This window comes from Oryza sativa, chromosome 4 (assembly GCF_034140825.1).
Source record: "Oryza sativa Japonica Group chromosome 4, ASM3414082v1".
Classification (NCBI taxonomy): domain Eukaryota; kingdom Viridiplantae; phylum Streptophyta; class Magnoliopsida; order Poales; family Poaceae; genus Oryza; species Oryza sativa.
Window position 1 is genome coordinate 32464771 of NC_089038.1, and position 11277 is coordinate 32476047.

Sequence of the window (11277 nt, forward strand, 5' to 3'; positions counted from 1 at the left end):
ATGGGAGTGCATCATGCTGCAGCTAGCGCTACCTGGGCGTCGAAGCCAGCATGGTGCCACCGCCGGTGACGGAGTTCGGAGCCACGCTGCTGCTATGGGAGGTCATCAACGGCATGGGAGCAACCAAAGAGCCAACCTACTATTACAGCGCTAGCCGCCGCCGCCGTCGTACGACGTCGACGACGACCACGGAGGCCGATGATGATGGCGCCGCCGACTACCATGCCGTAACCGTGAGTGTCAACGTTCTCAACCGCGATTGCTTGCGTTTCACGCAGGTCGGGTCGTCGGTGCAGGAGGCGAAGCAGATGGCGGCATGGGAGGCCGTCACGTTCCTACGGAGCCGATTCCGGAGCGTGCTCGACGACAGCCCGTGGAGCTCAATACCACATTATCATAGCCACGTAAGTGAGATAGAGTACGACGAAGATTTTGACGACGACTTCGACTACGCTGATCTCTGAAATTATTGACTTGTTTGTATCACCAACAAATTTGTTCAGAGCGATATTTTCAGTATTTAATTTTTTTTTGTCACCAGTAAAAATCATCTGTGTCACAAGTTGCAAAGTGCAGAGCATCACAAGGATAAGTACGTATTCAGAGAACAGTAAGCAAACAAGATATACTTAAAATCATCCATTGACACCAATACGGAAAAGAAGTATGAGGCTTAACATGATCAACCTGACGACTGCAAGCCATTACGGCAGACACGACACACTGCTAAACTGAACCAGAACCTATACTAATCAAAACTGATAATTAAGAACCTATACTAAAACCCAAGTGATATACGATCTCTCTGGACTTAGAATCCGTGGACCTTGATGTTGTCCTTGCGGACCATGCCGGCCTTGGCGAGGAAGTCGGAGACGCTGTTGCGGTGGTCGCCCTGCAGCTGGATGATCTTGCCGAGCTCCTTGTCCTCCACCACGTTGCCGTTGCAGCAGAGCTCCCGCTTGAGGTCGCGGAGCACCTTGGCGTAGTTGTACTCGCCGCCGATCCCCTGCACGGTGGTCAGCGTCTTCCGCCCATTGCGCTGCTGCACGCGGACGTGCACGTAGTCGCCGCCGGCGCCGCGGCCGCGGCGGCGTCCTCCCCCTCCGCGTCCGCGAACGCGTCGAACGTCCCCGCCGGCAGGCCGAACTCCTCCGGCGCCCCGGACATCAACTTGCTGCCGCTGTTCCCGCCGCCCTCCGCCGCCTGATCCTCCTCGCCGCGGCGGGGGACAAGGTACTTGTTCTTGGACGCCGCGCGGCCCTTGACGTACTTTCCCTTCTTGCTCGCCGGCTGCGGCGGCGGCGGCGCTGGGACGACGGCGACGGCGACGGCGACGGCCTCCTCCTCCTCGTCGGACGACGAGGCGGCGGCCCACAGCGCGGACAACTGCGGCGGCGGCGGCGACACCTTGGTGACCTTGTTGCTGCTCGCCAACTTCGACGACGGCGACACGGCGGCAGCGGCGGGTTTCTTGGCTCTGGGGATCGTTGCGCTCGAGATCGCCGGAGGATTCGTGTTCTTCGCGTTCGTTTTTTGCATTGCACGAATCAGGGGGCGCCTCCTCGCGTGTATTTATGAGGGGACGCGAAAGGTTCAAGCCGAGGAGTCCAAGTCGTACGTGGAGTCCACGTCGGATAAGTTGTTAGACGTGGCGTGATCTCGGCCGTCCGACGGCGCATCTACGGTCCCCACTACCCAGGTCGCGAGTAGAATCCTCCTCGTACGCCGCTGCCAAACTTGGCTCTCACGGTTTCTATCCGGGTACGTCGGCGACACGGAACTGACGGAAGTACCAAAATTGCACGCGCAGAAGGAAGATTGGTAGCCAAGGAAATCATGTCGGTTGCAAATTCTGCTAATGTTTCCTTCCAGGTTACGGCCACATACGGTAAAAAGTGTTTACATGGTACTCCATACATTTCAGGTTACGAGTCAAACTATTTTAAATTAGACTAATTTTATAGAAAAAATATAATAATATTTTTAATCCAAGAAAAATATATTATGAAAATTTATTCAATTACTATGCTGTTGTTATAAATATTACTATTTTTTTCTATAAATTTGGTTAAACTTAAAATACTTTGACTTTGACCAAAATCAAAAACATCTTGGGCCTATTCAATTTGATGTCATTTTCAACCTTACCAAATTTTGGTAAAGTTACAAAAAAAAATGGCTACATTTAGTTTGCTGCTAAATTTTGGTAACTATATAAAAAATCCTGCCAAAATTTTGGTAAGTTGCCAAAATTTTGGCATCCAAATTTTGGTAAGGTTTTTTTTGCATCAAAGTGAACAGTTCCCTTATAACTTGAAACGGAAGAAGTACAATTGAGTGACACGTTTTGCAGAGAAAATTTAATAACAGGTTAGACGCATCAAATACCAACCAAGTAATCTTTAATTTCCAGAATGATGCATTCATAGAGAGACAAGATTACTTGAACTGAAAAAACATCAGCAACATATGGGGTCAAGTACTCGAGGTAATGTTCAACTTCAAATACAAAGAACAAAAACTTCACCATCCATTCATTTATCTCCAGAAAAAAAAAATCAGCCAACGTGGCTGTAATTATTGGCACAGCAAAAGGAGCCCCAGGTAAAAATCTGTACACAGATTACAGCTTCAAGGAGGGATTTTGACTAGGGCTTACAATACAGCAAGTGATATTACATTCCTCTGTGATGTTCCACACCATATGTTGCAGCTTGCAACAAGGCGTCTCTACATGGCTAACTTATAACAGAACTGCCTATAAGGATGTCTAGGTAATGTGAGAAAGTTTACACAAAACAGCAGAAACCAATGATGTTACAGTAGTCAAGCAGAGGAGAAGAAGACCAAACAGCAGGCTCATAAAGCCCTTCCACCCGTATTCTTGGCAAATGATGGAGGATGAACAAATGAAAGGGCAGCAAAGTAATCGCTCTGAATACTTAACAATGCTGATAGTCGATAAATTACCATGCACGAAGTTGTCCACAGAAACAATTTTCCCTTGTTATCATCTGAGGGCTCTCACTCAGATCAATGGGTATAAATAATTGTGTTAGTTCTGACCTCCTGAATTCTGATAACATGCAGTCTTCAAAGAACTAATGTCTTGGGCAAAATCACAACATTTGCAACCTTGGAGTTTCTCTGCATTGGTCTTTTGATGTCTGATCTGTACAATTCCTGTATAACATCATGGTGCTGATCTAATTTGGCAATCAACTCCTTAGATCCCCTGGCCTCATTTAATTGGCGGTGCTAGGCCTTGCGCCTTCATCATGCAATGGTATTTTGGGGGTGCTCTTGCGCCCACTTGCATACAAAGCTCAATGACCGCAGGTGCATGACCATAATAGTCTCTCCCAGCGTCGACCAGAACCGGTGGATCATGAGGTCGCTGGTGCCAAACAATCTTTGGAGGAACTAGGTCATCCACATCGGCTTTCTTCCACTTGTGTTTACCACGCCAGCCCTCGAACTTGAATACCCCACACATTCTGGCCTTGTGCCCTGACAGCCCAACATGCACTTCAGAGCAACGCTCACACACTTTGGATGGGTAAACCAATAGGAGTTTTGTCACACCTAATCTAAGCCTTTCCCATGCTTCTATTGTCCTCTGACCTATGAATCTAAGCTCTTCTGGCAAAAAAGCAGCAGGTTTTTCATCATTTTCTCTGACTATTGCAGATGACGTGCCACTCCTATGCCAAACTTCATCAGGTATATCTGCACCTGCCTGATGGCAGAGCTCGAGTACCGCTGGGACACGAGGGAAATCAAACCTCTGGTCATGTTTTATCTCATCCTGGAACGTGTTTTCCAGGTGGAAGGATTCAACAGGGATAAGGATGTCATTCAAGCATCCTGGACCCCATTTATGCGGCTGGTTCTTGATCATACGCTTGAAACCATGACAGGATTGCATCTCATGCCCTACAGCTCCAATATGAACTTCGGGACAAAACCTTCAGTGAGAATAGAAACACAAGGTGTTAGAAAGATTCAATAATATTTTAGGACAGGAATCAAGAAAATGATATCAAACATGCACATCAGAGAGAGCTGCTCTTAACTTGGCATGGCAAGAAAAGCAATCATGGCTATATGCAATCAAGGTACACAATAACAACGGTAATCTATAGAAGACTGGTAATCTTGTAATGTTGCCCCATTTCTGGATGTTCTGGAACATTTTTAGTGCATGCCTAAATTGAAGTTGATCTACTACAAATAAAACACTTGTTTAGCCATACTATCTTCCCCAAGTGTTAAGACAAACAGACAAATACATAAAAATTCCACATTTCTCGCCCTTACTTGCATGAATGTATGGGAACAACTTGAAGCAGCGTCGAGACACCTTTGGTGACAATCTCTCTAGCCTTGACTACCTCCTCCGCTACTGGAATCATGCGCTTGATTGGATACTCCTTTGCCCGGTTCTTTATCCTCTTGAGGATCATAGGCCGAAGCTGCTTCCAGTCCACCCTCGAAGAGTACAGCCTCTGATTCATAACCGAGCCACACAGCTCCGAGCAAATGTAGCCCCCGACTCTCCGCCGCATCAACGCCATTGCCACACACACGCACACACAGCAGAGCACGCCTGCAAGTTCAAATCTTGCATTAGCGCAAGAAACGAACCCCACCCAACCCCATATCGACAGAGGATGTGAAGAACAGGTAAATCACGCAGAAGAACCCATCTCTGATAGCAGCTATCGATTAGAACAACGAATCCATATTGGGTCCGTGGGAAATACTTACTGCACAGGAAGGGGGGCGATCTGACGAGGCCCCGCCACCGGCCTCGACCCGAGGCCGAGGCCGACGAAGCGCCGGCGAGTACGGCGCCGCGGCGGCCTCTGCCCGTGCCCTCTGCGCGTGGGAGGGAGAGGCCGCGGTGGTGGGGGCGCGCGCGCGCGCGCGCGCAGCTGGTGCGGCGGCGCGGGGGTCAGCCGCCGAGCCGGCGGCGACGGAGGAGCAGGGCGGCGTGGACGCGAACTTCCGATCGGTTGGTCAGAGTGCGCGAGTTGGGCTTAGCCAATTAGGTCTCAACAATCTATTGGGCCGTAAAATTCATGGGCCCTGGTTTGTCTAGGCCCAATATCCCGTTCATTTCAGCCCACAAATATTTCCCCAGAGGATTATTAAGGCCCACACGCAGCTTATAGCAGATCAAGTACGATGTTTCCTGATCGTTGGATCGGAAACGTACGGTCTTGATCAGGCATGCCGACTTCGTCAAAGAGAGGCGGCATGACCTGACGCGGAGTTGGTTCCGGGCACCGTCTGGATGGTCGTACCGGGACCGGACACGTGTCGCGCCTCCAACTACATGGACACGTGTGGTGCTGCCATTGGGCCGTACGCGTGGCGGTGACCGCACCGGATGCTGCCTCGCACCGCCTTGCCCACGCTTTATATAGAGAGGTTTTCTCTCCATTAATCGCATAGCGAGTCGAATCGACCGAAGGGGAGGGGGAGCGAAGCTTTGCGTTCTCTAATCGCCTCGTCAAGGTAACTAATCAATCACCTCGTCCTAATCCTCGAATCTCTCGTGGTGCCCGTCTAATCTCGCGATTTTGATGCTCGTGGTGGAAAGCGTAGGAGGATCCCGTGCGAGTTAGTCTCAATCTCTCAGGGTTTCGTGCGATTTTAGGGTGATCCACCTCTTAATCGAGTTACGGTTTCGTGCGATTTTAGGGTAATCCTCTTAATCTCTCATTGATTTAGGGTTTCGTGAGAATCGAGGTAGGGATCTGTGTTATTTATATCGATCTAATAGATGGATTGGTTTTGAGATTGTTCTGTCAGATGGGGATTGTTTCGATATATTACCCTAATGATGTGTCAGATGGGGATTGTTTCGATATATTACCCTAATGATGTGTCAGATGGGGATTGTTTCGATATATTACCCTAATGATGGATAATAAGAGTAGTTCACAGTTATGTTTTGATCCTGCCACATAGTTTGAGTTTTGTGATCAGATTTAGTTTTACTTATTTGTGCTTAGTTCGGATGGGATTGTTCTGATATTGTTCCAATAGATGAATAGCTCGTTAGGTTAAAATCTTTAGGTTGAGTTAGGCGACACATAGTTTATTTCCTCTGGATTTGGATTGGAATTGTGTTCTTAGTTTTTTTCCCCTGGATTTGGATTGGAATTGTGTGGAGCTGGGTTAGAGAATTACATCTGTATCGTGTACACCTACTTGAACTGTAGAGCTTGGGTTCTAAGGTCAATTTAATCTGTATTGTATCTGGCTCTTTGCCTAGTTGAACTGTAGTGCTGATGTTGTACTGTGTTTTTTTACCCGTTTTATTTGCTTTACTCGTGCAAATCAAATCTGTCAGATGCTAGAACTAGGTGGCTTTATTCTGTGTTCTTACATAGATCTGTTGTCCTGTAGTTACTTATGTCAGTTTTGTTATTATCTGAAGATATTTTTGGTTGTTGCTTGTTGATGTGGTGTGAGCTGTGAGCAGCGCTCTTATGATTAATGATGCTGTCCAATTGTAGTGTAGTATGATGTGATTGATATGTTCATCTATTTTGAGCTGACAGTACCGATATCGTAGGATCTGGTGCCAACTTATTCTCCAGCTGCTTTTTTTTACCTATGTTAATTCCAATCCTTTCTTGCCTCTTCCAGATGCAGATATTCGTTAAGACCCTCACTGGCAAGACCATCACCTTGGAGGTTGAGTTCTCCGATACGATTGACAATGTGAAGGCTAAGATTCAGGACAAGGAGGGCATCCCTCCGGACCAGCAACGCCTTATCTTCGCTGGCAAGCAGCTTGAGGATGGGCGTACTCTCGCGGATTATAACATCCAGAAGGAGTCCACCTTGCACCTTGTCCTCCGCCTTCGTGGAGGCATGCAAATATTCGTGAAGACCCTCACCGGCAAGACCATTACCCTGGAGGTCGAGTCCTCCGACACGATCGATAATGTGAAGGCCAAGATCCAGGACAAGGAGGGAATCCCACCAGACCAGCAGCGTCTCATCTTTGCTGGGAAGCAGCTCGAGGATGGCCGCACCCTTGCAGACTACAACATCCAAAAGGAATCCACCCTGCACCTTGTCCTGCGCCTCCGGGGCGGTATGCAGATCTTTGTGAAGACCCTTACTGGCAAGACGATCACCTTGGAGGTTGAGTCCTCTGACACGATCGACAATGTGAAGGCCAAGATCCAGGACAAGGAGGGTATTCCACCAGACCAGCAGCGGCTCATCTTCGCTGGCAAGCAGCTTGAGGACGGCCGCACCCTTGCTGACTATAACATCCAGAAGGAGTCCACCTTGCACTTGGTCCTCCGCCTTCGTGGAGGTATGCAGATCTTCGTGAAGACCCTCACCGGCAAGACCATCACCCTGGAGGTTGAGTCGTCTGACACGATCGACAATGTGAAGGCCAAGATCCAGGACAAGGAGGGTATTCCACCAGACCAGCAGCGCCTCATCTTCGCTGGCAAGCAGCTTGAGGATGGTCGCACCCTTGCAGATTACAACATCCAGAAGGAGTCCACCCTGCACCTTGTCCTGCGCCTTCGTGGAGGTATGCAGATCTTCGTGAAGACCCTCACTGGCAAGACCATCACTCTGGAGGTTGAGTCCTCTGACACCATCGACAACGTGAAGGCCAAGATCCAGGATAAGGAGGGCATCCCTCCAGACCAGCAGCGCCTCATCTTCGCCGGCAAGCAGCTCGAGGATGGCCGCACCCTTGCCGACTATAACATCCAGAAGGAGTCCACCCTGCACCTTGTCCTGCGCCTCCGTGGTGGTCTCTGAGCGTGTGCTGTGGTGCAGCATTGGACTTCATTATACCTATGCCGCTCGTCTGTCATATCATCGTGTCATGGTTGTGTTGTGTTCTGGTTTAGAGTCCCTAAGTTGTGTTGATACTATTATCCATACTAGTACAATTTGCTTCACTGTGCATCGGTACCAATCGATGATATTATCATTCTACTTCTGTTAATGTTTCTGAGATGTTTGATCCGAGATGAGATTCTGTTTGTGCATTGCTCACATGGTCGTAACCGGCCACTGTTGCGCGTGCCTGTTGATCAATCTGTTTGCGCTTGACGGTTTCTGATGCTTGGAATTGGGGTGTCGATGTTGGTTTGGTTATCTATCCTGGTATGTTTGTTGATTTCATGCGCATTTCAGTCTTTACGGCTTCTGATGCTTGGAATTCTAATGGTGTTGGTTGATTTCACAATTGGGCTGGTGCGGTTTGGTGCCTAAAAAAAATGGGAGTACCTATACATCTTTCGAAAGATTTTGATGATCGTATCACACAGATTTTGATGATCGTATCACACAGATTTTTAATCTTTGAATTAAAATCCGATAGATATAATAAAAAGTAAAAAGTAATTAAGAAACACCATAATGGACACTAAATTACCATATCCTCGAGAAAAAGACCAAATCCAATAAAAAAGAAAAAGACCAAATCCAATACAAAATTTAAAATTTACATGCGAAGATTCAAAAATTACAGTGTAACTTACAAAAGTTACAATGTAAGTTTCATAAATTACACTGTAACTTACAAGAAAATGCACTGTAAATTTAAGTGAGAAAATCGAGTGAGAGATAAGAAAAAATCTTTCGAGTGAGATATAGCAAAATTGAAAAAAAATTGGTTTGGGCCCAAAAATGGTTGAGGGCCCATTCGGCCATTCCCCAATCCCAACCATCGCGTCCTACTCCAGCCGCCGCTGCCACCCACGTCCGTCGGCGCCATGGCCGCCGCCAAGGAGCTCCTTCGCCGGCTCCAGCGACCAGCGTCCCTGCGCGGCTGCAGTTCAACTGTTTTTGGTGTCGTCCCCTCTGTCCTATCTCTTTCTGCTTCTTCTCTTCAGCCTAAAAAATTTGGTCATTCCCTTTTGTCTGCTTTCCAATCTGCAAAAGCACATAATTTTTTCTTCATCTCCATTTTTTCTTCTTCTCCATTTAATCTTTCTTCTATGCTATTGAATCATAACGGTACGTTTAATTTATCCAATCACCTTTTTTTTCACACTTTGATTTTCATGTGCTAGATGGATAACTGATGGTGGTATGACTGAATTTGATTCTTCAGAAGGCCTTTATTGGATTTATGGATTGAAGCCAACTTTGTATAGTTCAGTTTTCTAGCCCTTTTGCATGAAAAATATATTTGCAGCTGCTCATTTCTACTGCCGGTTAGTAGAACTGAATCTAAATATATTCAGATTTTTGCTCCTGGTGTGTTTCGTGCTCATATTATTGGATTGCCAAACCCTGCCATAAATTCATGAATTCATGAATTGTTGAGTCTCGGGAGATCAAAATTGCTCCGAGGAGGGAGAAAAGCGCGCGCGAATGGCGCTCCTAATGGGGGCGAAACCCACCGCCCCATTATACTCCTCCCTGCTCCAGTGCTGCATCAGCTCCTGCGCATTCCGGCAAGGCAAGTCCGTCCACGGCAGGGTCGCCGCCGCGTCCGCCTCTCCTCCGGACCTGCACCTGAGCACCAAGCTCGTCATCTTCTACGCGCGGTTCGGCGACGTCGCCGCCGCCCGCAAGGTGTTCGATGGAATGCCGCACAGGAGCGTCGTGTCCTGGACGGCCATGGTCTCCGGCTACGCCAGGAACGGGCGCCCGCGGGAGGCGCTGGAGCTGTTCGCGCTCATGCGCGCGTCGGGCGCGCGGCCGAACCAGTTCACGTACGGGAGCGCGGCCAGCGCGTGCGCGGGGGCCGGGTGCGCCAGGAGCGGGGAGCAGGTGCACGCGTGCGCTGCCAAGGGGAGGTTTGCGGGCGACATGTTCGTGCAGAGCGCCCTCATGGACATGCACCTGAGGTGCGGGTCCGTGGAGGATGCGCGGCAGCTGTTCGCGGAGATGGGGAAGAAGGATGTGGTGTCCTGGAATGCCCTGATCAGGGGGTTTGTGGAACGCGGGCATGACGGTGATGCGCTTGGATTATTCTCTTCAATGCTGAAAGAAGGTATGCCGTCCCTCCTTTTGCTTTAACAATCTTGAGCATTTTTCCTGTAATCATGCTGCCTATTATGTCCTAGCATGAAATTGCAAGGTAGTTTTTGCTGATGGTATTGGCACTAAAATTGAAAGTGCTTTCTTTTTTTTACATCAAAATAATTGACAGCGATGATTCCTGACCATTACACGCTTGGAAGTGCTCTAAAAGCATGTGGAATAGTCGGTGTTGCTGTCAATGTTGAGCTAATTCACAGTTGCATCATCAAATTGGGTTACTGGGATGAAAAGGTTGTCATCGGATCACTTATCAACTCTTACGCAAAATGTCGGAGTATGAGCAGCGCAAGAGTGATATATGATTCCATCTCTGAACCAGATCTCGTGTCATCAACCGCACTGATCAGTGGGTACACCATGGATAGAAACTACAGTGAAGATGCAATGGAGCTCTTCTGTAAAATTCATCGGAAGGGTTTATGGATTGATGGTGTTCTATTAAGCTCAGTGCTTTGCCTTTGTGCAAGCGTTGCTTCTGCAAGATTTGGGACACAAATTCATGCATATATGTGCAAGAAGCAGCCTATGGGTGATATTGCATTGGACAATGCTCTGGTTGATATGTATGCAAAGGCAGGAGAATTTTCAGATGCCAAGCGTGCTTTTGATGAAATGCCCTATCGGAATGTGATTTCTTGGACGTCACTTATTACTGCCTGTGGAAGAAACGGTTCTGGAGAAGATGCTGTGACTCTTTTTAATAGGATGGTGGAAGATGGTGTTAGGCCAAACGATGTGACATTCCTTTCTCTTCTATCTGCATGTGGTCATTGTGGTTTGACAAACAAAGGGATGGAGTACTTTACTTCCATGATGAGCAGGTATGGTATTGATCCAAGAGCTGAGCATTACAGCTCTGCTATTGACCTTCTTGCTCGTGGAGGCCAGTTAGAAGATGCATGGAAACTTGTCCAGAAGACAAACTTAAAACCCAACTCATCAATGCTGGGTGCAATGCTTGGAGCCTGTAAATTGCATGGAAACATGCTTCTTGGAGAAACTGCAGCCAAGAACCTTTTTAGTATAGATCCTGGGAGTTCTGTAAACTATGCTGTTCTTGCAAACATGTATGCAGAATGTAGTCTATGGGAGGATGCACAGAGGACGAGAGAAGTAATAGATGAAACAACAGATGGAAAGGAAGTTGGTTTCAGTGTCATCTGAATATGACAGAAACTTTTCCACTGCAAGAAATTTGTATCACAGTTTTTAGCCACTGATAGA

The 11277-nt window shown here is 47.8% G+C and overlaps 3 protein-coding genes and 1 pseudogene across 6 annotated transcripts; 2 read left to right on the top strand and 2 right to left on the bottom strand.

The window, feature by feature from the left end:
- Positions 1-593: 593 nt before the first annotated feature.
- Positions 594-1547, bottom strand: LOC4337078 (uncharacterized; annotated as a pseudogene).
- Positions 1548-2509: 962 nt separating this feature from the next.
- On the bottom strand, positions 2510-5023 carry LOC4337079 (APO protein 4, mitochondrial). Of its 2 annotated transcripts, XM_015778460.3 has the most exons (3): positions 4774-5023; positions 4324-4612; positions 2510-3971 (listed from the first exon to the last, which is right to left on the bottom strand). In XM_015778460.3, exons 2-3 carry the CDS (start codon positions 4578-4580, stop codon positions 3245-3247), a joined length of 984 nt encoding a protein of 327 aa, XP_015633946.1. In that variant the 5' UTR covers positions 4581-4612; positions 4774-5023; the 3' UTR covers positions 2510-3244. The 2 variants fall into 2 exon arrangements, with proteins under 2 accessions (XP_015633946.1, XP_066166247.1); XM_066310150.1 differs by lacking the exons at positions 4324-4612; positions 4774-5023 and adding an exon at positions 4080-4295.
- A 436-nt stretch (positions 5024-5459) lies between these two features.
- On the top strand, positions 5460-8119 carry LOC4337080 (polyubiquitin 3-like). 2 transcript variants are annotated; one of them, NM_001402436.2, is made up of 3 exons: positions 5460-5526; positions 5617-5713; positions 6667-8119. In NM_001402436.2, the coding sequence occupies exon 3, from the start codon at positions 6667-6669 to the stop codon at positions 7810-7812; it is 1146 nt and encodes a 381-aa protein (NP_001389365.1). In that variant the 5' UTR covers positions 5460-5526; positions 5617-5713; the 3' UTR covers positions 7813-8119. The 2 variants fall into 2 exon arrangements, with proteins under 2 accessions (NP_001389365.1, NP_001389364.1); NM_001402435.1 differs by lacking the exon at positions 5617-5713.
- A 598-nt stretch (positions 8120-8717) lies between these two features.
- LOC136356047 (pentatricopeptide repeat-containing protein At3g20730) lies at positions 8718-11217 on the top strand. 2 transcript variants are annotated; one of them, XM_066309462.1, is made up of 3 exons: positions 8718-9018; positions 9116-10003; positions 10163-11217. In XM_066309462.1, the coding sequence occupies exons 2-3, from the start codon at positions 9379-9381 to the stop codon at positions 11215-11217; spliced, it is 1680 nt and encodes a 559-aa protein (XP_066165559.1). In that variant the 5' UTR covers positions 8718-9018; positions 9116-9378. The 2 variants fall into 2 exon arrangements, with proteins under 2 accessions (XP_066165559.1, XP_066165558.1); XM_066309461.1 differs by having other exon boundaries at positions 8718-8850; positions 9075-10003.
- The last annotated feature ends 60 nt before the right edge of the window (positions 11218-11277 follow it).